General features: G+C 52.3%; 1 protein-coding gene across 2 annotated transcripts in view; it reads left to right on the forward strand.

The window, feature by feature from the left end:
* GNAO1 (G protein subunit alpha o1) overlaps nucleotides 1-22,541 on the forward strand; it is a gene marked incomplete at both ends in the record, with an annotated part of 134,699 nt that overhangs the window by 33,864 nt on the left and 78,294 nt on the right. For both annotated transcript variants that reach the window (XM_084270030.1, XM_084270029.1), the window contains one exon: nucleotides 17,656-17,797. In XM_084270030.1, coding sequence (XP_084126156.1) covers nucleotides 17,656-17,797 — 142 coding nt within the window. The remainder of the gene's footprint in view (nucleotides 1-17,655; nucleotides 17,798-22,541) is intronic.

Raw genomic sequence — 22,541 nt, forward strand, 5'->3', positions numbered from 1 at the left:
GACTGGTGAGGAGCTGCAAGGGCTGAGCAAGGTGGCATCAGAAACGGTGCTGGAAAACAGCTTGGAACAGGGGATGAGGGGAAATGGTAACAAATACAGAGATGCTGCATTTAAGAGGGCGAAACGAGACTGTCCCAGAGCTGTGCCTGTCCTCTACCTGCTTCACCCAAGTTAAGCCAAGGTTCTTACATCAGCACACTGCACCAAACGGAGCCGTGCTGTAGACCTAGGGATGCGGGGCAGGGGACGTGCCCTTGCTGGCTGCAGGAACTGTGGCACTCCCACTCTGAAATCCCCCCCCATCCCCTGTGCAGGCATGGGGCAGAGCAGACATCCTTCCCCAAGCTTTAAGATGCCGCAGCTTCTTGGCTCGGGAGGAGGACGGCAAACCGTGTCTCCTGGCTACAAAGTGCTGGGAAGGGCTTTGCTCTCCAAACGGAGAGGCATCTTCTCCTCTAGTGGGGCTGCTTCTGTTCCTTCGGCAGTCCCAGCTGGATGTGGAAGCTCCAGCCCAGCTGCGGGCTTTAGGACATGGTTTTAGGACAAGACCTGTCAGGAGGAATGAGGCATTTTGATGGTGTGTGGCTTATGCTGTGCCTGTCACATGTGCAGAGGAGAGGCGATGTTTGCCTTTGTGCCCGCTGTCCTTTCTGTAACCAGAAAAAGCAAGAGCCAGCGCGGTGTTTTCCTTCGGCCGCTCGGCGTCAAACATACCAATAATAGCACAGTCACACAGTCAGGGTTTGGGGGAAGGGACCGTGTCTCCTTCTTAAGGGACGAGGTCGGAGCACACTGGGGACAGTGCTGCTACTCACGTCATGAACAGAAAGTGACGGTCCTCAGCAAGTTTCTCCGGTGGCCTTTGCTCTTGGCATGAAGCTTTGGTACCTGCCATATGGGAAGGTCAAGGTGAAAGCGGGTCAGAATTCCTATGCAAAAGCTTCCTCTAGTCTAAGAGGAAAGGTCAGAACAAGTTTCTTCAGCCTTCAGAATGGTGGGGTGAGGGATAATGTCAAGAATCATAGAATCTTAGAATGCTTTGGGCTGGAAGGGACCTCAAAGGTCACCAAGCCTCAACCCCCTGCCATGGGCAGGGACACCTCTCACCAGACCAGGCTGCTCAAGGCCCCATCCAACCCAGCCTTGAACACCTCCAGGGAGGGGACAGCCACCACCTCCCTAGGCACCCTGTGCCAGTACCTCACCACCCTCAGAGTGAAGAATTTCTTCCTAATACCCAGTCTAAATCTACCCCTTTAGAAGGGGAGGTAGACTGAAAAGCCCCATCACTCTTGAAGCTTGCAAGGAACGAAGGCCCAAGCCCCACAGCTGCTCACAAGGTCCTGTCTCACGGGACACCCTTCCTGTTTGCAGCACTTGGTCAGGTTGGGACATGTTGCCCAGACCAGTAAAGGAGAAGTGGTACAGGAGGGTGTTGCGTAGGAGGCCAAGGTCTCTGCTAAACCCTGACCAAGATCTGTGCTGCAGACCTCTGCTGAAGGACAGCCAGGTTTGTTGGAGCCGGGGACCCAGGGCCAAGCACGGGTAGCAGTGACCATGAGTTCTCTGAAGCCCAGTGATGGAAAGTCACCCACACAGGCTTTTCCCATCGTTCTGTGGTGGATTTTTACTCACCACAGGTTTGGGGGGATTTTTTCTAGCTTTCACCCCCATTTTCTATCCATTCCCCATCTGTTCCCTCCCCCTGTTGTTTTCCTGAGCATTTTCGAAGCCTGCTGCAAATCCATCAGCCCTCAAGTTCTTGTTGAACTTCTGAACCCGCCCTGGTGGAGTGGGTGCTAAATCAGGCAGGACAAGTCAAGCCAGCTCTAATTCTGATGACAGCAATTGTGCTTTTGGAAAATAATTGACAAACATTCTGCATTTAGACAAAGCTTGTCTAGGGGAGCGAGAATGCTTATATTCTCCAGCTCTGGTCTGCAGAGCACCAGCGTTCGAGTAGGACATTTTAATAACATCCTTCATGGACAAGTGTTTTGCTTGGAACCCTTTTTTCCTCCCTCTGCTCAGACAATTGTCAGCGAAGGGACTCGCAGGGAACAAAATGGAATTAAATCTATTCAGAAAATTAGAACAATCTGCATGTCTTTCTCTCGGCACTGGATTCATTACTAGCGGGGCTGTAATCTGCATTTTTCCTGCCCGCAGCACACTCCCACTCTTACCTCTCCACAAGGATGCTGCTGTTCACAGATAAACAGGTCCTCCCTGAATGGATTATAGCTGTCAGCCCAAGGCAGCCCGGTGACAAGGGAAAAACAAACAAAAGCATTCCCAGGGCTTTGGGAAGAAACCAGAAACCCTCCTGAATTTCGGTTGAGTTCCTATCCAGCCCTTACCAGTCCTTTTGCTGAGACTGAGAAATTTGGGTGGTGAGGATGTGGCGTCTTTCCAGCGCCCAGCTGGCAGCTCAGGGAGCTGGAGTTCCCACAGCCGCTGCTCCAACCTGCCCCAGTTGAACTCCTTTCAGATGCTTTTACAATGCGGTTCCTTCTGCTGCCGCAGGTTTGTGAAACTCTTGAGTTCCTGGTTGGACAAAGTGATGGAAGGAAGGACCCAAACTGCCAAAAGCAATGGCCAAAGGGATCAGGTCAGTGAGGGGTGACACCAAGCTGAGGCTGGTGTTGGCATTCACACTCCAATGAGAGGAGAGCGAGGAAAGAATCTGTGTCCAGTTCTGGGCTCCCCAGTACAAAATGACAGGGATCTCCTGGAGAGAGTCCAGTGGAGGCTACGAAGATGATTAAGGGCATGGAGCATCTGCCCTGTGAGGAAAGGATGAGTGAGCTGGGGCTGTTCAGCCTGGAGAAAAGAAGCCTGAGAGGGGATCTGATCAATGGTTATCAATATCTGAAGTGTGGGACACAGGGGGAAGTGGCCAGCCTCTTCTCAGTGTCTGTGGGGACAGGACAAGGGGTGATGGCCTCACGCTGGAGCACAGGAAGGTCTGCACTGATATGCAGAAGAACTTCTTCCCGGTGAGGGTGAGTGAGCCCTGGGACAGGCTGCCCAGGGGGTGTGGAGTCTCCTCTGGAGATATTCCAGACCCATCTGGACACCAACCTGTGTGACCTGTCCTAGGGACCCTGCTTTGGCAAGGGGGTTGGATCTGATGAGCTCTGGAGGTCCCTTCCAACCCCCCCTACAGTTCTGTGACTCTGAAATGAGGGGCAGCTGAAAGGAAAATAAGTAGCATGTGTGTTGAGACTTGTGGGGGAGAAGGGAGATGATGTGAATTGAACAGCCAGGACATCAGGTTGGGTTTGAGGGGGAACAGACCCTTGAGAGGGGGCTCTGTGTGTGTCCCCTTGCCCCTGCCAGAGTGTCTGCCTGCCTCTGCCACCACTGCTGCTACTGGTGCATCTTCCCATCCCAGCTCTTCATACAGCTCCCTTCCTTTGATTTCTCCCGCTCAGTCCTTGTGTGCTGCCGGAGCCAGGAGCTCTGCTTTTAGCAGTAATCAGCTCACCAGTGCTTTTATCAGCCCACTGTTCCTGTAATTTACCGTGGTTTATAGCAATAACGAGGATTTGGGTATGTAAAGAAACCCTAAAGTATATACACATGGAAATCAACCCAGGGGAGCGCAGCTCCAGCCTTGGGCATTAGTGCCTGCAGATGGGCGAGGAGTGTGGAGCACAGGAACCAGAGCAGGGCAGACAAAAGCCACACATAATCTTCCAGGGCTGGGAAATGCTGTTTATCTTATTTGTTTAAATGACTGGAGAACAGAAAGCTTTCCTTTCCTCTCTTGCTCTGTAGCTGGGGTTGGGTTTAGCCTCTGCTGTGCATGACTTTGGCAAGGAAACCATCCTGCGTTGGGCCTGGTATGGGACTGGGAGGTGGTCTGGAGACTCCAGGAACCGTGGGCATGAGTCCATCGCCCCACCACAGAAACCAAAAGGATCGAAGGATTCCATCCAGCGTTATTCCGCCTGGAGTTCCGCAAATAATAATCAAAAAACCCCAACCAAAGCCAGGGGGAGGGGAATTTATTTAAGATTAATGTTCTTTTGGGGGAAAAAAAACTGTGAAATGCTTCCTTGGCGGTGATAGCTTCTAGCAGCAGCCATCAGCTGTGGTCAGCCGGGGGGTGTGTGTCTGCTTCGGGTGGACCATGCGTGTGAGCGCGGGTGGAAGCGCGTTGGTTTCCTCCCAGGCTGCGTCGCAGAGCAAATGGTGTATTCTGGGTGCTCGATTAGTGCTCCCATCGATAACTTCAGAAGCCTCCTTGTAAGGCAGCGAGGGGAGGAGATGCATCAGGGCTGTTGCTTCTGCTGGCAGCGCTGGCACTGAAAATATCTGGGTGGGTGAGTGACATTCAGGGAGCTGTGTTGGAGCTTGTCGGTAGATCCGTTTTGGCTGGACAGCGGGAGGTAGTTCTGATGATGAAATGCGTCACGCTGTGGATTATTATTCCTGGAGAAGAGGTGAAAACATTGCTGCCCAGAGTCTTCAGAGGGAGTATTTAGGTGTGAAGAGGAGGGAGCACTCCTGCACCGTGTCTATGGTGTTCTGAGGGTTTGGGGTCCCCAACAAGAGGTGTCAGGGAAGAGACATCGCTAGCACTGTGGCTTGGTCCCCAGAGGGCCCCTGGAGGCCATGTCAGCACATGCTGCCTTGCAGAGGGTCCCCTGGGGCAAGGCATTGAGGGAAGAGAGCAGCCGTGCCCCAGCCGAATGTGGTCCTTGGTGATGCTCGCACAGCATTATTCCTGGAGAACCCCCAGCACGAGCATCAGGCTCCTTCCCATCATCCCCATTCCCTTGCCCCTTTCGCAGGCTCCTGTTCTGGCTTTAGCTGGGATAAATGTGAGCCCCAGCTCCCGTTCCCAGACGGAGACCATCCTGCCTGAGCTAGGATGGAGTCATCCGCCCAGCCTGCCTTGTCCGGCCCTGCCTGCTCCCTGCCAGGGCAGCCACTTAGCGTGAGTTATTGCATTTAACGTTATCAATTGATTGGGTAATGAGCCGCTCGTTTGCCTTAGGTTACTCGGGACTGTGGCCTCCGCTTATAGATTAGGTGCTGGTTTTTTATCACACATTTCCCCATAGCGTGGGCTGTAAATCTGTTACGCAGACGTTAGCACACTGCAGTCACCACCGGTTAAAGGGGACATGGGCAGCAGTATTCAGTGCTACCTCAGCACTCCCTTAGGCCAGGTAATCTTTCTATTGGCTTTCTTTTCTTGCCCCCAGTGTTGCCCAAATGGTAGGGGTGCTCCCCAGACCTCAGGGTAGCAAAGCTGGGGGCTCGTCTCGGTGGCATTGTGGGGGAGAGACGGGCCAGAAGGGAGAGGAATGTCCATGCTATTGGAGTCTCCTTCTCTGGAGATACTCAAACCTGCCTGGATGCATTCCTGTGGGATTCAGTCTGGGTGGCCCTGCTCTGGCAGGGGGTTGGACTAGGTGAGCTTTCGAGGTCCCTTCCAACACCTAACGCTCTGTGATTCTGTTTGGAAAACTCAAAAGCTTTGAGAAACTAATGAGATGTCCAAAGCTTCCCAGATACTTTCTGGAAAAACACAAGCCTACCCTGGCACATCATCTGAATGCCAGCAGCACACCCACTGCGTGGGTGGGGAGGGAGGCAGAGTGGGCCCCGCTAATTAAACCTCAGCCTCCATGAATCCAATCAAGCCTCTCCAGAAGGCAGGAATGTTTTCCTGCCTTAAACTCTGTGACGATCAGATGTGGAGTAAATTTATTACGAGGCAGATTTACCCTCTCTGGCTGGGCGCTTGATAATGCAGTTCCGACAGCTGCTTTGAACTGCTGGGCGACGTCGGCTCTGATGCTCCGGGGAAAGGCTTACAGGCATGTGCAAATTAAATCAGTCCGGGATTTCTCAATTGAGGATGAGGACATGGGGGGATGACAAAGACCGATGAAAGCCATAGCAGGAACATGCTCATTTTCCGAGCTCTCTGTCCCAGCGTACTGCACAGGTACATTTATACCAGTGCCTAAATGTGGTTCTGCTCTGTGTCCAGCCAGGAATGCAGCTGTGCCAATCCCAAACCAGCTCCTGCCAGCGCCACGCTGGTGTCACCACGTTCTGCTGGAGAAACTGGCTGCCACCAGCCTGGCCAGGCGCAGCCTCTGTTGGGTAAAAACCCGGCTGGGCAGCTGGACCGAAGCGCTGTGGTGAATGGAGCTAAACCCAGCGTGAGGCTGGGCTCGAGCGGTGTTCCCCAGGGCTCTGTCTTGTGCTGGGCCCACTCAGTGTTCTTATCTGTGACTGGGATGAAGGGATCGAATGTTCCCTCAGGAAGTTTGTGGGGATGCTGAGCTGGGAGGAAGCTTCGATCTGCCAGAGGGTGGGGAGCATCTTCAGAGGGACCTGGGCAGCTGGATCCATGGGCTGAGACCCATGGGGTGAGGTTCAGCAAGGCCAAGGGCAGAGCCCTGTGCTTGGGACGTAACAACCCCGGGCAGTGGGACAGGCTGGGAGCAGAGTGGCTGGAGAGCTGCTGGTGGAGAAGGCCCTGGGGGTGCTGGGTGACTGTGACTGAGCGTGAGCCGACAGAGTGCCTGGGTGGCCAAGAAGGCCAACGGCATCCTGGCTTGTGTCAGACCCAGTGTGGCCAGCAGGTCTGGGGCTGGACTGTGCCCCTGTGCTCGGTGTTGGTGAGGCTGCACCTTGAGTGCTGGGTTCAGGTTTGGGCCCCTCACTCCAAGAAGGACATTGAGGCCCTGGAGCGAGTCCAGAGAAGGGCAACAGGGCTGGGGAAGGGGCTGGAGAGCAAACCTTCCAAGGAGCAGCTGAGGGAGCTGGGGGTGTTCAGCCTGGAGAAGAGGAGGCTGAGGGGAGATCTTATCGCCGCCTACAATGACCTGACAGGAGGGTGTAGGGAGCTGGGGGTTGGTTTCTTCATCATCCAAGGGACAGGTGACGGGATGAGGGGGAGTGGGCTCAAACTGCACCAGGACAGGGTCAGATCAGCCATTAGGGAAAGATCCTTCCCCAAAGGGCTGTTGGGCTCTGGGACAGGCTGCCCAGAGAGGGGGGAGTCACCACCCCTGGGTATATTTAACAGACGGGCAGACAAGGTGCTCAGGGATGTGGGTTAGTAGAGGACAGGTACAGTTGGACTGCATGATCTCAAAGGTCTTTTCCAACCTAGGGATTCTGGGATTCTGTCTGGTGAGCACCCGGAGCAGAGCAAGAGCCAAGGGTGGTGGGGAAGGGATGCCAGACATCCCCCAAGTCTTGCTTCCCAGCAGCATCCACATCTCTTCTCGGTAGCACAGCACTCCGGGGACTCCCCTTAACAGATCATCGGCCTGCAAGGAGAGCTTAAGTGCCAGCCTGGCTCTAAGCCAGGCTTTCAGGTGCAAGTGAGCATTGCGAGGATGCCCGAGGTCTTCAAGTCCTTTCTCAAACAGTGTCATGCTAGAACACCTTGGGGAAAAACTGGGCAAAAATCATTCCTTTCTCCTTCTCGTGGCAGAGGTAGGTGGGAGATGGAGCTGGGGCAGAGCCTTGGGCCCTCACACAGTTACAGTGCCCTGATGGGCGCATCTGCTGAGTTGGAGCAGTCAAGGATTTGTCTCCTGCTGCTGTTTTCTAAACATCAGCTGCGTTTCAGGACCCCTGAAGGGTTAACGCTGTTTGACTGAGTCTGGTGGCAGGTGGCAGGGAAAAGCCATGCATTTGTCTTCCCTTCAGATAACCTGTTCTCTGAGCACAAGCATAGAAGTTATGATTTAAATATATCCAAATGCATGTAATTAATCACAAGTGCAACATACCTCCTTCCCGCTGCGAAACCTTATTAGCAGTGTGGGTGGAATCCTAAAATACCGTATCTGCCACGTTTCAGCTCAAAACCGCTGCAGCTCTGAAGCCTCTGCACAGCCAGCACACCCGAGCAAGAGTTCGGAGCTGGGACCCGGTGTTACCAGGCACAAGGTTTCACCACCTCCTGCCTCTGCTCCATCCAAGCTCTGCTCCATCTGATCTCTATTCCGTCCTATCCACTGCTCCATCCAAGCTCTGCTCCATCTGAGCTGCCGCTCCGTCTGAGCTTTGCTCCATCCGAGCTCTGCTCCTTCTGAGCTCTGTTCCATCTGAGCTCTGCTCCATCCAAGCTCTGCCCCATCCCAACTCTGCTCCATTCTATCCACTGTTCCATCCAAGCTGCTGCTCCATCTGAGCTCTGCTCCATCCCAGCTCTGCTCCATCCCAGCTCTGCTTTATCCAGCCACATCTCAGCTATGAGCTGAAATTTCCCTGAGGCTCTGGGAAGTGCAGAAACTTGGCAGCCCCGGGGTGAGAAACACCCAGTTAGGAAGGGGAAGGCTGGGTTTATGCTGGGTGAATAAAGGGCGGTGGATGTGCCACTCTTCCTCTGCCCAGAACCATCATCTCACCAGCACCAGACCTCCCCGTTTTGATTGGCAAGATCCTCCGGCAGCAGAGGATCCGTTGCAGTCTTCAGGGACTTTTTTCCCCAGCAGCCAGATACTGTCCCTGGGATCATGATCCAGGGGGTGTGGTGCTTGGTTATATCCTCTGGCTTCCGAGCCGGGAGCACCAGAACTCCAGAGAGCTGGGAGCTGATGTTAGTGGAGGCTCATGTCAGCTTGGCACACCCAGGGGCTGGAGGGAAGCGCACTGCTCCGAGGTGCAGCCCCAGAGCTGTAACCACACTAGGGAAGATGGACAGGACACAAAGAACGGTGTCATCACTCTTTCCAGAATTGACTCCTCCTCAGCTTAACATGTTAAAACATCAGAAGAACTGGGGAAAAAAACAAAACCCCAACCCATCTGCTACCAGAGCTAATCAAACACATCAATTAACGCTTTGGAAAGACAGTTGCTGCTAGATTTGCTAGCCCAAAAAAAGCAAAGCTGCTTTAAAGCATCCCTTTGATTTCTGCTGAGTGGTTTCATGACAGCACACAATTCCCAGTGAGCGGCAGTACAGCCAGGACACACAGAAAAATACAGCTTGAGACAGGGGAGAAGCAACTCTGCATCCCAGTGGCTTTTTATATGGGGGTATGACACATCCAAGGAAGACGTGGAACTGCTGGAGAGGGTTCAGAGGAGGTCATGAAGGTGATCAGAAGGCTGGAGCAGCTCCCCTACAAAGAGGGGCTGAGGGAGCTGGGCTTGTTCAGCCTAGAGAAGAGAAGGTTGCAGGGGGTCCCTGAAGGGAGCAGAGGAACAGCAGGGAATCAGCTTTTTAAAGGGCAGAGACTGACAGGACAAGGAGGATGGAGTGAAGCTGAAGGAGGGAAGGGTTAGAGGACATAATTGGGGGAAGTTCTTTACAGAGAGAGTGGTGAGGGGCTGGAAGAGGCTGCCCAGAGAGGGGGTGGGTGCCCTATCCCTGGGGGTCTTCAAGGCCAGGTTGGATGGGGCCCTGGGCAACCTTGTGTAGCTCCAGGCCTGGAGGTTGGTGGCCCTGCCGGTGGCAGGGGGGTTGGAGCTCTGTGATCCGGACCATTCTATACTGTATGGGAGGATGACTTTGGAAGCCAGGTTTCCTCTGTTGTTCCCAGAATACTTGGTTCTGGAAAGCAACATCTGAAAAGGTTTTGAAAGGCAAAGTCACCTTCCAGCTATCAAAACACTTCAGATGAGGCAGATGGGAAACCAAAAATATGATTTAGGTTTGGGCAGTAAAACTGGCATTGAACCCGTTTGCCTCATTTTTCAGGCTTTGATGATAGTTAATGACAGCTTACAGAAGTTGTAAGTGATCTAAAAAAGCCATAAAAAGCTGCTTTGTGTCCTTGTCCAGGGGATGAATTTAACAAAACCATTAGTGGGGCTTTAAAACACTGTTTTGACTTTCTAGAACCAGCTGCGGGATGATCCAGCTGCAGTTGGATCCCCCTTGCATCGAAGAGAACATTTAAGAGGATTAATCCCAATAATTTTAATTCAACAAAATGACCTTATGTAACGTTACTGAGGAATTAATGAGAATTCTCTCATGTGGGTCATCACCGGCCCAGTGGATTTTGGGGGGTTTTTGTTGGGTTTTTGGGTGGGTTTTGTTTTCCTTTCCCCAGGGGATCACATCAGGCTCAGGCAGAGCGTGGGCAAAGTACACTGACCACGTAGCACGTTGAGTGGGACCGGGAGAGAAGTCGCTCAGCGCAGGAACCCTTTTTCCTGGGTTAATAATCACTGAATGATTATTATTTATTATTCATTATGATTCTTTGGGAATGCACAGAGAAGAATGCAGCTGTCGGCCTCCACTGATGCTGTTCAAAACCCGTTTGGCTCTGAGGTTTCTTCCACGGGAGAAATGCAGTCTCAGGGAGCACAGAGGCTGCTGCTGGAATCGGTGTGATCTGGCTGCCTGATCAGAATCGGGAAGAATCCTGACCTAATTGGGTTTCGACTGCATTTCTTTGCAGTCCTTTCGGAGCCGAGCAGGATGTGTATTCCAGCTGATTAGGAGCATGTCGGGTGTTCAAGGTTTGCTCTTGATATCCAAGGCCCCAGGAGAGGGCACGTTATCAAAGTTACACAACCACAAGTTTTAGTAAAAGCAAACTATGCCAATGGCCTGACATTGCGTAAAACCCTGTCCCTGCTCCGCGTGGGATGGGGGGGTCGGTCTGGCTTCCCATCGGGGCAGAGCTGCTTTTTGGGAGCAGCAGCAGCTGATTTGGGGCAGCAAGTGGGAATATTTTATCACTCCCTGCCCCACGCCAATCCCGACTGCCCCCATCCCTGTGCCTCCATCCCTGCTCTCCATGCTTCAGGGCGGGGCTCTGAGGTTTGGGTCTGGTACTGAGCCAGCACTAGGAAGGGGATTGGGGGGTGGGGGCTGGTCCTCAGTGTGTGCCCATCAGTGTGTATGCCTCAGCATGTGTGCATCTCCGTGTGTGCCCATCAGTGTGTGTGCATCACTGTGCATCAGCATGCTGTGCATCAGCGTGCATCAGTGTGTGTGCATCAGTGCACATGCATCAGTGTGCCATGCATCACTGTGCCATGCATCAGCAGGTGTGCATCAGTGTGTATATCAGTGTGCATGCATCTGTGTGTCCATCAGCATGCTGTGCATCAGCGTGCATCAGTATGTGCATAAGTGTGCATGCATCAATGTGCATGCATCAGTGCACATGCATCAGTGTGCCATGCATCACTGTGCCATGCATCAGCAGGTGTGCATCAGTGTGTATATCAGTGTGCATGCATCTGTGTGTCCATCAGCATGCTGTGCATCAGCGTGCATCAGTATGTGCATAAGTGTGCATGCATCAATGTGCATGCATCAGTGTGCATGCATCAGTGTGCGTGCATCAGTGTGTGTGCATCAATGTGTGTGCATCAGTGTGTGTGCATCAGTGTGCGTGCATCAGTGTGTGTGCATCAGTGTGTGTGCATCACTGTGCATGCATCAGTGTGCGTGCATCAGTGTGCGTGCATCAGTGTGTCTGCATCACTGTGTGTGCGTCACTGTGTGCATAACTGTGTTCATCAGTGTGCATTGGTGTGGGCATCAGTGTGCTGTGCATCAGCGTGTGTCAGTGCGTGTGGTCAGCATGCTGTGCATCAGTGTGTGTGCACCAGGGAGCCTGACCTTCGGGCGAGGAGCTTATTTGCACACTCGTTAGCACCAGGATGTCTGCAGGAATGTCTGCCTGTTGGTGACTCAGTGGGTGACCCATGGGGTCTGGCTGCACTGGGGATGCCATGGGTCCAGCACTTCCAGTGACCCACGGGTCCAGCTGCTCTGGGGACCCCATGGGTCTGGCTGCTACGGTGACCCACGGGTCTGGCTGACTGTGGTGACCCACGGGTCCATCTGACAACTCCAGTAGGGCTCAGTATGCTCGTACCTGCCCTCCCAAGGAAGCAGCAGGATGCTTTCCTGGCTGCTGCCGTGACATCGCAGAGGAAGATTCCGATTTCTTCAGCAGAGCATTCAGGCTCTTAAACTTATTTTATACACATACTTAAACCCGGAGTATCTCGCTCTGCTGCTTCCTGATGGAAAAGGCAAACACTGAAGCAGTGCTGACAAAGCCCAACCCAGACCCCCACCTCCACAACCAAGGACTCATGGCCCATCTCTGGGATACAGAATGGGGATCGCTCCTTGACAGCCCCAAGCCAAAAAGAAGTGTCAGGTGTAGAACTCAATTAAAAAATAATAACGATTAAGCAAAGACTCAGGAGCTGCTTCCCAAAAAGCCACGGGGCTGCGGGGACACAGCGCCACACCGGGAGTTTTCTTTAGGGTGCTTCTTTCTGGTTTGGGGCTGGATTAAGCTGGAGACAAGAAATATTCTGCATCTGTTTTCTACGCAACGGAAAACAAGCTGGAATCAGAGGTTTTCAGGGAGCTTTAGAGCCTCTGGAGAGCAGGAATGCTTCTGCCCTGTCCACATCCACAGATCTTTTGCAATGGATTTGAATAAGCTCGACCGTTTCCAGGACCGTGGATTTTGGCAGCATTTCAATCCCCTGATGGATTTGCTTATTTTTTGCCTTAACACGACCCAGCCGGTCAGTCAGCATAACGGCTCCGCCTGCAAGAAATACTTTGGTATTAAGAATTTGGTTTTCAGTGACCCAAAGGTATTTCCTCCAGTACAGAGATTCCTCCTTCCCTGTCTCCCCCACCCCCCACCAACCAGGAGTTTATCCCGGGACTCCATCAATATTTCTTGGACTTTTTCTTTTTGACTTGGGCTCTGCCCAGTATCACCAGAATAACCTGCTTCATCCCAGTATGAACCAGTAGCAACTATGTTTGAAAGGAAAAAGAGGGGAAGAAGGCAGGGGGGAAATAATCCGAAAAGTTTGCTGAGCAAAAATAGATTGTATGTGTGTGTTCCAAAATGTTCCACGTGTGATCTGCTTTGGATCAGTCTATAGATAAACATAGAGGTTTATGAGTTATAAACTCATATGGATGGATGGGAGGTATGGATGGGAAGGGTAAAGGGTAGGGAAGGGTAAAGGGAAGAGGGAAGGGTAAAGGGAAGAAGGAAGGGAAGGGAAGAGGGAAGGGAAGAAGGAAGAGGAAAGGGGGGAGGGGGAAGAGGGAAGAGGGAAGAGGGAAGAGGGAAGAGGGAAGAGGGAAGGGAAGGGAAGGGAAGGGAAGGGAAGGGAAGGGAAGGGAAGGGAAGGGAAGGGAAGGGAAGGGAAGGGAAGGGAAGGGAAAGGCATACTTCCAGCACAGGAAGGGCAAGTTTAATATCCTCAGACCACCCACATTTAGGCAACCTCTCACAACAAGGGGTATAAGAAGTAGTACCTCTTACTACACACTTACAGGCTCTGCCGGCACCATCTCAGAATGCTTCTCCTTGAGAGCTCTCGGAGGGCAGGTGAGGTACCAGAAGGCAGGGAAAAAATGTAAACATGGTGTCTATCTCTAAATATAGAGGGAGAAAAGAGGAGTAAGAATTATAGACCAGTCATCTTCTAGAAGGTTTCAAGAGAATTGAACTATCAATCAAATAATTTGCAAGCACCTAGGAGATAAAAAGGGGGATGAGTGACATCCAGCACGGATTATGCAGAAACGAGGCACGCTGAGCTCATCTCTTTTGATTGCTCGGCAGAAGGAGGGGAGTAGTTGGTGCTGTATCTAGATTTTGGGAAGGGTTTGACATGGACCCACTTGACTTTCACAAAGTGACCTGAAAAAAGCTGCTCTAAGTAAAACTGCTTCCGACCTTGCACAGAAATGGCTGAGTAGCACAACTCGTCCCCAAAGAGTCCCATTCCCGGTGGCTCATGGCCAGCATGGAGGCCCCTGTTGTCACCCAGGACCCTGCAGGGTCTGGCAGGGGTTGATTTTCTTCAAGATTTCCATCAGTGGACTGGATGAAAATATGTAATTGCCCGCAGCAGTGACGTGGGGCTGGGAGAGGTAGAGGATAAGCCTTGGAGCTTAAAATGATCTTGGCAGGTTAGAGAAGCAAGGACCAAGTCTAGTCTACTCTAGACTGAGTCTACTGCCTACTCTAGAGTGGGAGTCTCTGCTCCAGGAGGTTTTCAGGTTGGATGAAGGACCAGCACCCTCCCAGAGTGACTATGGGGACTTGGATCAGCCCCGTCTGGGATCCAGCCCTGCCGTGCTGGAGCCACTGTCTGTGACAAGGGCTGGGGTGGTGTGTGGTGACGTAAGCCAAAGCGAGCCGCTCGCAGAATGCACCCCCTGTTTCCCAGCCTTCCCTTCTGTTGGCAGTTAAGCAGCAATCACTGAGGCATCGGGCACTTCTCTGGGATTAATGACTTGCTGGGGGGGGGGGGGGGGGGGGTGGGGGTGGGTGGCAGAAGATTGGAACCATTTTTCCCCATCAAACACCTGTCTGTTAATGTCTGATCACCCAGCGTGTGGACGTACTGGGCTTGCTGGGAGCAGTAGAGGGTTCCCATTCCCTTCAGAGCAGAGTGTTTCATTAGTTGCTTGGTGAATGAAAGGGCTTTTTAATTGCTCGGGATCACTTTTAAAAATTACAGCATCATCTCCCCCCTGCTCCACCACCCCTGGGGATCCTCTTAAATCCCATCTCTTCTTTTGCCCTGGAGAGACCCGGCTCTGGTGTTCCCTTCACATTTCTGACATGGGAAGGAATGCAAACTGCTTAGAGAAGAGACGATTCCTGGTTTCAGTGCTGAAAGCCCTCCCTTCCTGTAGGTTTGCTCTAGGACTAGCTCTGTACAGCTGCTGAAGGACTAGCCCAGCCTGCAGGGACATTTCCGGACTTCCCAGCCTTGCCACACTGCTCACGGCTGTGAGTTCCCACGTGCTTTCCATTTTTAATGGTGGGGCTCACTATGCCATCCAGACCCCATTAGAATCATGGGATCATATAGTCATAGACTGCATTAGGTTGGAAGGGACCTTTAGAGGCCACCTAATACAACCCCCCTGCAGTGAGTAGGGACATCGTCACTGGATCAGGTCGCTTGGAGCTCCATCAAGCCCAACCTTGAATATCTCCAGGGATGGGGCCTCCACCAGCTCTCTGGCCAACCTGTGCCAGGTTGCTGTTCCTTGTTCTTGTGTCCTGGGACCCACAAGCCAGCTAGAGCCCTCTCCCATAACCATGTCCCTGCCAGGAGAGCTGTTGGGGCTTTAGATGTCCTCTAGGCAGTAAAACAAGCGCGATAGTGGGTGAGGAGGAAGGTGCATCCCAGACCAGCACCAATGTTACCAAAAGGCTATGGAAAGAGCTGCCACAGGAGTTCAGCCATCAGATGACCAAGGCGAGCAAGAGCATATAGGACAGTAAACCAGTTCATGGTGTCCTAGTAGGCTCGTCAGCGGGGATTTGCTTGCTCCAGTATCAGGTGATGTGCTAGCGGTGCAATTAAGTCACCTGGAGGAACTTCCTACAACAAAACTCCAACACCAGCACCTGTGGCACTGTGTTCAGTTGCCATGGCTGCCTTCCCAGGGAGGTGTGACACTACAGGTGGGGTGGGTTTTATCTCCATGCTCTTTCCTGCCCCCTTTAAAAATAACTCTGGGTATCTGCTCTTTGAAAGATGCCAGTCTGTTCCCAGGGGGATACTGCGGCCACCCCATCACTTAATTCTGCTCCTTCAGCACAAGGAGCCCTGCTACTTGATAGGGAGCTTAGTGCCCCGTCGTGTTTAGAAACACAGAGTGAAAATGTCAGGCAACAACTTCCCAGTGCAAAGCCAGTGCTGGTTTGACCTCCAGAGAAGACAAAAGCCCTTTCCCATACCACTGCTCAGCCCTCTTCCTGCCGTATCACATCCCCAGCTGATGCCCCTTCCTCTCCACCCCCCTCCACATCCCCCTCCTATGTTCCCTTCTCTTGGATGCCCCACAACCAATGTTTAGTCCCCTCTGCCCCAAAGTCCAGCCCATCATGCTTTTGCTATCAGCCTGCCTGCCTTCCCGATGGAGCCCCACTCTGCCGTGCCTGTAGCTGGGGGGGAGCTGGCACTGTATGGCCAACTTGAATCCCAACAGGATTGATGCAGATCCTTGTGCTTGGTGCCAGCTGTAACTTTTTGGGCTTGACAGCGACTTTTGACAAAGAACACATTTCCCTGAAGTTCAGCAACTTCTCTGAGTAACAGTAAATGATCCGTGAGATCCAGTGCCGACGCTCTGCTCTGCTGGCTTTCCTCCCTCTCCATTACTCCGATGTTGCTCCTCCAACCTGGATTCACTCAAACTAAAAGCTGTGGAGTAAGAGGTCTGCTATTGCCTGTAACCTTTCATCAAACCAAAAACTAGCTGTAGGAAAAGTTTTGTCACATCAGCAAGTCCAGATTTGCTAAGCCAAGAAAGTTTTCATCCTCCTCTGCTCGTCTCAGCCTCGACAGGACACAGCAGCAGCCGCCCCATGCTGTTCCAATTCCCTTTCCCAGGGCTGGGCTCCCTGTGCAGGGGGCTCTGCCTGGTTCCTTGGATCAGTAGCTTAAACATTTCCTGGACACCAGGAATGCAGCACTACCCATCATTATCTGCCTCTAACCGCAGTCGTAGTTTTCCAGGAGTCGGGGCGTTGGGGCAGGTCTGGTGGTGCTCAGGACCTTAGTTTGTGTGGATCTGATTTAGGGAAATAAAAACAAGGAAACAAAGATCCTGCTGCAGGCAGGATGCTGGGTTGGATCGGTGACCGGATCGGTGACTGAAGGACTGTGTGCCATCCAGTGAGATCTGAGGATGAGGAAGGATGGACCTCATCTCAGCTGAGCAGATCATCCTCTCTGCCCATATTTAAGAGACAGGATCATAACTTCTGTCTTCTCCGGGAAGAATTATTGTCAAACACAATTAGCTTTGCAAATCCTGGCTGTTTGCTAGGCACACTGGGCTTAGTTCTTGAGCTCCTTAGAGATGAAGAAATTACAGGGGTCAGCCTTCTGACCTGAGCAAGGGCCGGTGAGAACTCGCTTCATCACGTAGCGAGCTCGGTATTAAACTCTGCAGAGTTTAATGGAGTCTAAAGCACAGGGTGTCCAGCGCGCGGAGCTGAGCACCACGGGTCTCTCTCCCACCCTGCTTTGGGAAGGGATAACATAAGGAGGCTCTAGGCAGACAAGCTGCCAGCACTGGTGTCAGAGGCGGGGGGGGGGGGGAAGGAGAGGGGACGGGTTGTGAGTGCCTGGGGTGCTACACAACTAAGTCACCCACACCTGTGGGCCCATGCAAACAGGAGGGCTGTGATACTGGTGTCTTTTGTAAGGCACCCCGGGAATCACTAGTGGAAGGACTGGATAGGAACGGGGTGGGGGGGTGGGGTGTGGCTTTACCGTTTGTTTCAGGGGTTAAAATCTGATTTTATGGTCATTGGAAACATTTGACAGAATTCCTTAGACCTTGAGGGGAATGATAATGTCGTTCTGTGACCAGCAAGCTTGCAGACATGAGGCCCCCCAGGCTCTGGTGTTCCCGGATGGGTTGGGAGGGGAGTGCTGTATGCGCCAACCCTGCATGAAGCCTTGAGAGAGAGGAAAAGGGATGCTAATTCCAGGCACCAGGCTCAGACACACTCCTGGTGAACAAGAAGAAAGGTTTAAAAGGAAATGCTGACTGAACTGAGTGCATTGAGCTAGCAGATGTGCTCTTCAGAAGAGCACAGCTCTCTTCTGAATGTCTCCCCCATGGAAATTACATTCTCAAGAGGTTTTTGTCCTTTGCATTTTCTTCAGGATCATCCATGAGGATGGCTTCTCTGGAGAAGACGTGAAGCAGTACAAGCCGGTGGTCTACAGCAACACTATACAGTCCCTGGCAGCCATTGTACGTGCTATGGATACCTTGGGCATCGAATACGGTGATAAGGAACGACGGGTAAGTTCAAGTCACCGCGGCTTGGGTAGAGAGAGCTGAGCGCCTGGAGACTCCAGAGCACAACTCGGAGGTGTTTGCACAGTCTGAGGGCTTTGGAGGGGGGAGGAAGACTTACACCCCACCTTGTGCGCCCGTTGTCTGTGCACCACTGTGTACGAGACGCAATGTTTGTATGTCTACACCAGGAAACGCAGCCCTGGGGACCTCTGTGCCACCACAGCTGCAGATCCTCGTGCTTTGGCGCTGACCAAAGGAAAAGGCTGTTGTCTAGGGGTCTGATGGGTTTGGGGGAGCAGCAAGAACATGTGTGTGTGTGCCACACATATGCCAGGTACACAGGCTGCAAGAAGTGCTTTGCCACTCGTCAGATCCCTGCCGTTCTCCTGCAAAGTTTTTTGGATTAACTGGACTTCTGCAGGGTGTTTACTAGCCTGTCCCTGTTCAGGTGTGGCCAGGCAGCAGCCTGCCTTGCAGACAAGGGGATGCTTTACTCCTGTGGACGGCAGCGCCGTTACCCTGCGCCTTATCAGCACAACGGCGGCGTGTCTGGCAGCCTCCCTGTGCCACGCACCTCAGCCAGCCTGTCCTTTTACAGTCACTGCTCTGTCCTTACTCCATCCAGCTCCCTATTTTTAAACAGTGGCTCCTCTGTGAGGTGCCCCTGCCAGCCTCCGCCTTTCCTTGTTGCATTTCTGGCTCCGACCGAGCCCACGCTGACAATCTCACAGCCCAGCAGAAGCCAAGACCGCCGGTTTGGGGTTGTAGGGGTTTTTTGCCTGCTCCCATCCCAGAGAAAGTAAAATTACTTGTTTTCCCTGGGAATAAAATCATTTCAGATTAAAGACCTGGTAAAGGCAAAGTCCGATATGGCGCTGAGTTTATCATGACTATTTTTAGGTAGCTATCAAATGGCAGATGTACAACATACCCCAAACTCCTTATCTGGGGGCTGATAATAAAAGCATTTGCTAGAGAGGATGCCAAAATCCTGCTGCAGTGTGAGGGTATCAAGGGGTACCTTATTTCTCCCAATCACAAAGGGGCGTTTTGATTTCTTTGCGTCTAGGGATTTTTCCCACAGGAACTCTAAATCCTGGAGACATTTCCATCCCCACCGTAGAGACGACACCATAATGGAGTTCTTGTGAGCTTGCCGAGAACTAATGCTGATGGCTTTCGAACCGAATACATTAATCTGTTGATTACCCGGTGACTCAGCTCTCAGCAAGGCAACGTATCTTGTCTCAGCTCAAAACCTATGCCCAGGAAAACAGAAACAAATCATTCTCCGTGGCTGAGAAATACTCTGTGGCAGACAGATTCAAAATGTGGATTTTCATTTTTTATTTTATTTTTTTTTTTAATGCCTGAAGTCCTAATTTGAGGAGGGAAAGTCAGCACTGCTTTAGTAGGGGGTGTGGAGGGGGGAAACTGTTACCAGGACGGCCAGGAATGAGGGATGGAGTACTGAGCTGCACTATGTGTTGCGTCCCTTTATCTTCCTACGGAAAAGGTGCCAAATGTTCTGTGGACCATACAATAACCTGGGCTGGGAAGGACCTCAGGAGGCTTCTAGCCCAACCTCCTCCTCCTCCAGCCAGGTCAGCTCTGCAGTCAAACCAGGTTGCTTGGGGCTTTATCCAGTCAGATCGAAAATCCTCCAAGGATGGAGATCACAGCCTCCTTGGACAACCTGTCCCCCACTTCACTGACCCCTTGTAGATTGTGAGTTAGATGAAATTCTCCCCAGCCTAGTTTCCTCCAAGGTGTTTCGTCCTGGAGGAATTACTCCTGCCTTACAACAGCCTTGTGCTGACTGCGTACAGGCAAGCCTGCAACCAACCGCTGTGAGCTGCAGAGCAGCTGGGGAGGGCTGAGAGCGTCTGTTCCCTCCTTGTCGAGGGGAACAGTATTCCTTCCTCCAGCAGCAGACAGAGGGGAAGGAAATCAGGTCCCTCCAGCCATGGTCTTCCACTGGCTCCTTTCTCTTGGTCACCCTCCACGGCAAGTTGCCACTACGCAATAGTATTCATTTTAATCTGGCAAAGAAGCGCGTGACTTCTGCTACCCTGCTCTTGTTATTAATTCCCTACAAAGAGAAGCCATTAAAGAGGCGATTTGTTGAGCATTACGCTACACGGTTCATCCCTTTGCAAGGGAAGCTTTGCTGGTTTAAAAGTCAGCCCTCAGCTGAGGGCTCCCAATGCAAATCGTGGAGTGGGGGGATTTTCCCCTACTCATCACTTAAGCCCCCAAGAGAAGAGAACTTGGGAGGGGGAGCGGGGGATGCGGCATCTCTGAGCCTGATAAAGCATCCAGGAAGGATGGGGCAGGTTCTCCCCAGGGATCACTTGGCTATTATGGCTTCCCGCAGCCCGATCTCATGGGAGATGCACCTGCCTCTGCATCCTCTCTGAATGGCATCCCGACAATGTTCAGAGCAAAAAGAACCCCCAAAAACCCCTTCCCTACTTAATAAATGCGATTGAGATGATTTGGGCTGCTGTTATTGAGAGGAAATGACCAAATCTTCTCTCAGTGGTGGTGTTCTTCTCCTGCCCATAATTATACCTCCAGTACCGAGCCGAGCGGAGCAAAGGACAGGGTGAAGAGCCCAGACCAAATCCCTTCACTTTTGACAGCCAAAGGGAGATCCATGTAGGAAACACGGACTAAAAAGACACAAGAAATCACAAGCAGCAGATGCTCCGGGTCTCACTGACCCTCTCTACTGACCAGGACCTGTCCCCAGGTTAAGAACAAAATGGTCCATGTGCTGGATTTCACTTCTGTCTGTGCTCCTTGCTCCGGGGAGTGGGTTTTCTCCCAGTTGTACCTGGCTCATGGGAGGTTCCGGGCAGCCCCTGGGTCCTTGTTTTGTATCCTGACATCTCATGGCGCATAACGGCCACGGGGTCGATCTGTCTGGCTACTCCAGACCCTCTGGCCAGCCCATGGGGCACTACACAGTCCTTACCTTGATAATCAGATTAACAGGCAGGGAAGAGTCAGGCTGAGACATGCAGCCTCTGGATTAAACGGGTCTCTAAAGTGCAAATGTATTAATAAAGCAAGCCGATTCCCTTTCAGTCTGCCTGGAGCAAAGGTGGAACACAGGTTTAAAGCCAGGAATGTGGAAGTCAGGGATCTGATCATGCAGGAAGGGCAGGGGAGCGATGGATTTATGTCTCTCCATTTGAAGGGCCACCTCCGAGGTCTAGCTTCAGGAATCCAACCAGAATGTCTCGTCCTTGGCGGGTCAATGCTGACCCGGGGAGCCACGTGGAATTGCAGCGCCGATCCCATGTGGGTGAGATGCCAGAGCTGCAACCAGGCAGGGGGTTGGGAGTGTCCACAGTTTGGAGGCAAGGAGCCTGCCCAGGCAAGCATGCTGCCCCATACAAGTTGGTGTGAAGCAAGGTTTTTTCTACTTGTCAAGGAATTTGAGGATTTTACTTCATTCCAGGGAGGTGTCGGTTTGGAGCAGCTGGTTACTACCGCCTGTCCCTAAGCCAAGCTCTAAGAAATGCAAAAAAAAAAAGCTGCTAATGACTTTGGGGAGGGCGGGGGAGGTTAATGAGGGGAGGAACCCAAACTGGTGGCCCATGAGGGGATGGACGCAAGGTTCCTGGGCTTCTGGGGACACAGACCTTGCTGGTCTGCTCTCCTAAGCAATGGGAACGTACCCACCGTGAAGCGTGACTCAGGGCCACTTGGCAGAGGAGCAGGATGGAATGGGGGAAAAGGGAAAATGGGATAGAGGGAAGATCAACCACCCCGGTTTTTGCCTGGGGTCAGCATTTGGGTGTCCAGCGGCAGTGAGCTTGCTTGCTGCATGCAACATCCACAGCCTGTATAACCCTTCCTGCCCTACTGGGCCTGCTGGATTCACCACGCCGGACAGATATTCCACCCTATCCTTTGCTATGGCATAAAGATCCATCCCTGTCTTCCAGTAAGACCAAAGCCACCCCTCTCACTCGCCTCCCTTGTCGTCGCTCCACGAGGTGCATTTCAGCTACTGTCATCCGAGGCTCTGAGCAGTGAGACAATAAAAGGCAGGGTGTTCCTTGAGAGGTGGGAAACGTAAAACACTTGTTGTCACAGCTGGCCTTTTTGCTGGGGAGATGGTGGGCTCGGTCAGGAGAGGCTTCTTGCTGCTGGCTGAGATGGCCAAGGTACTGGGAATTGCTGCTGGGAAGCGGGGCTGGAGGAGGAAGGGGAGATGGCAAAGAGAGAGGAATCACAGAGGAAGTGATGTGGTGTGTGGCTAGGTGCAGCTCTGGAGTCTCTCTAACCATAAGCCCTGTCTTCTACAACCCACCAATGTATTTTCCTCCCCTGCCACCTCCCAATCCCTTGAGCTCCTGGAAATACAGAATCATTCCCTAATAAATGATCCCAGTAAAGTAATTTTGGATTGTGAAGACAGTTCATGGTATCCCTTTGTGCCAGCTGAAACAGCCTGAATCACGTTGCGTCAGGGGAAGTCTGGGTTGGGTAGCAGGAAAAATTTCTTCACTGAAGGCTTGTCAGATATGGGACCAGGCTACCCAAGGAGGGGGTTGAGTCACCATCCCTGGAGGTGTTTAAAAGAAGAGTACACGTTGCACTTGGTGATATGGCCTGGTGTTGGGACTAGTAAGTCTGGATAGATGGTTGGACTGAATGATCTTGAAGGTCTTTTCCAACTGTAACCATTCTATATGATTCTATATGATTATTTATAAGTCTACATCCGTGA

The sequence above is a fragment of the Gallinula chloropus genome (genome assembly GCF_964237585.1).
Source record: "Gallinula chloropus genome assembly, chromosome: 13".
Taxonomy (NCBI): domain Eukaryota; kingdom Metazoa; phylum Chordata; class Aves; order Gruiformes; family Rallidae; genus Gallinula; species Gallinula chloropus.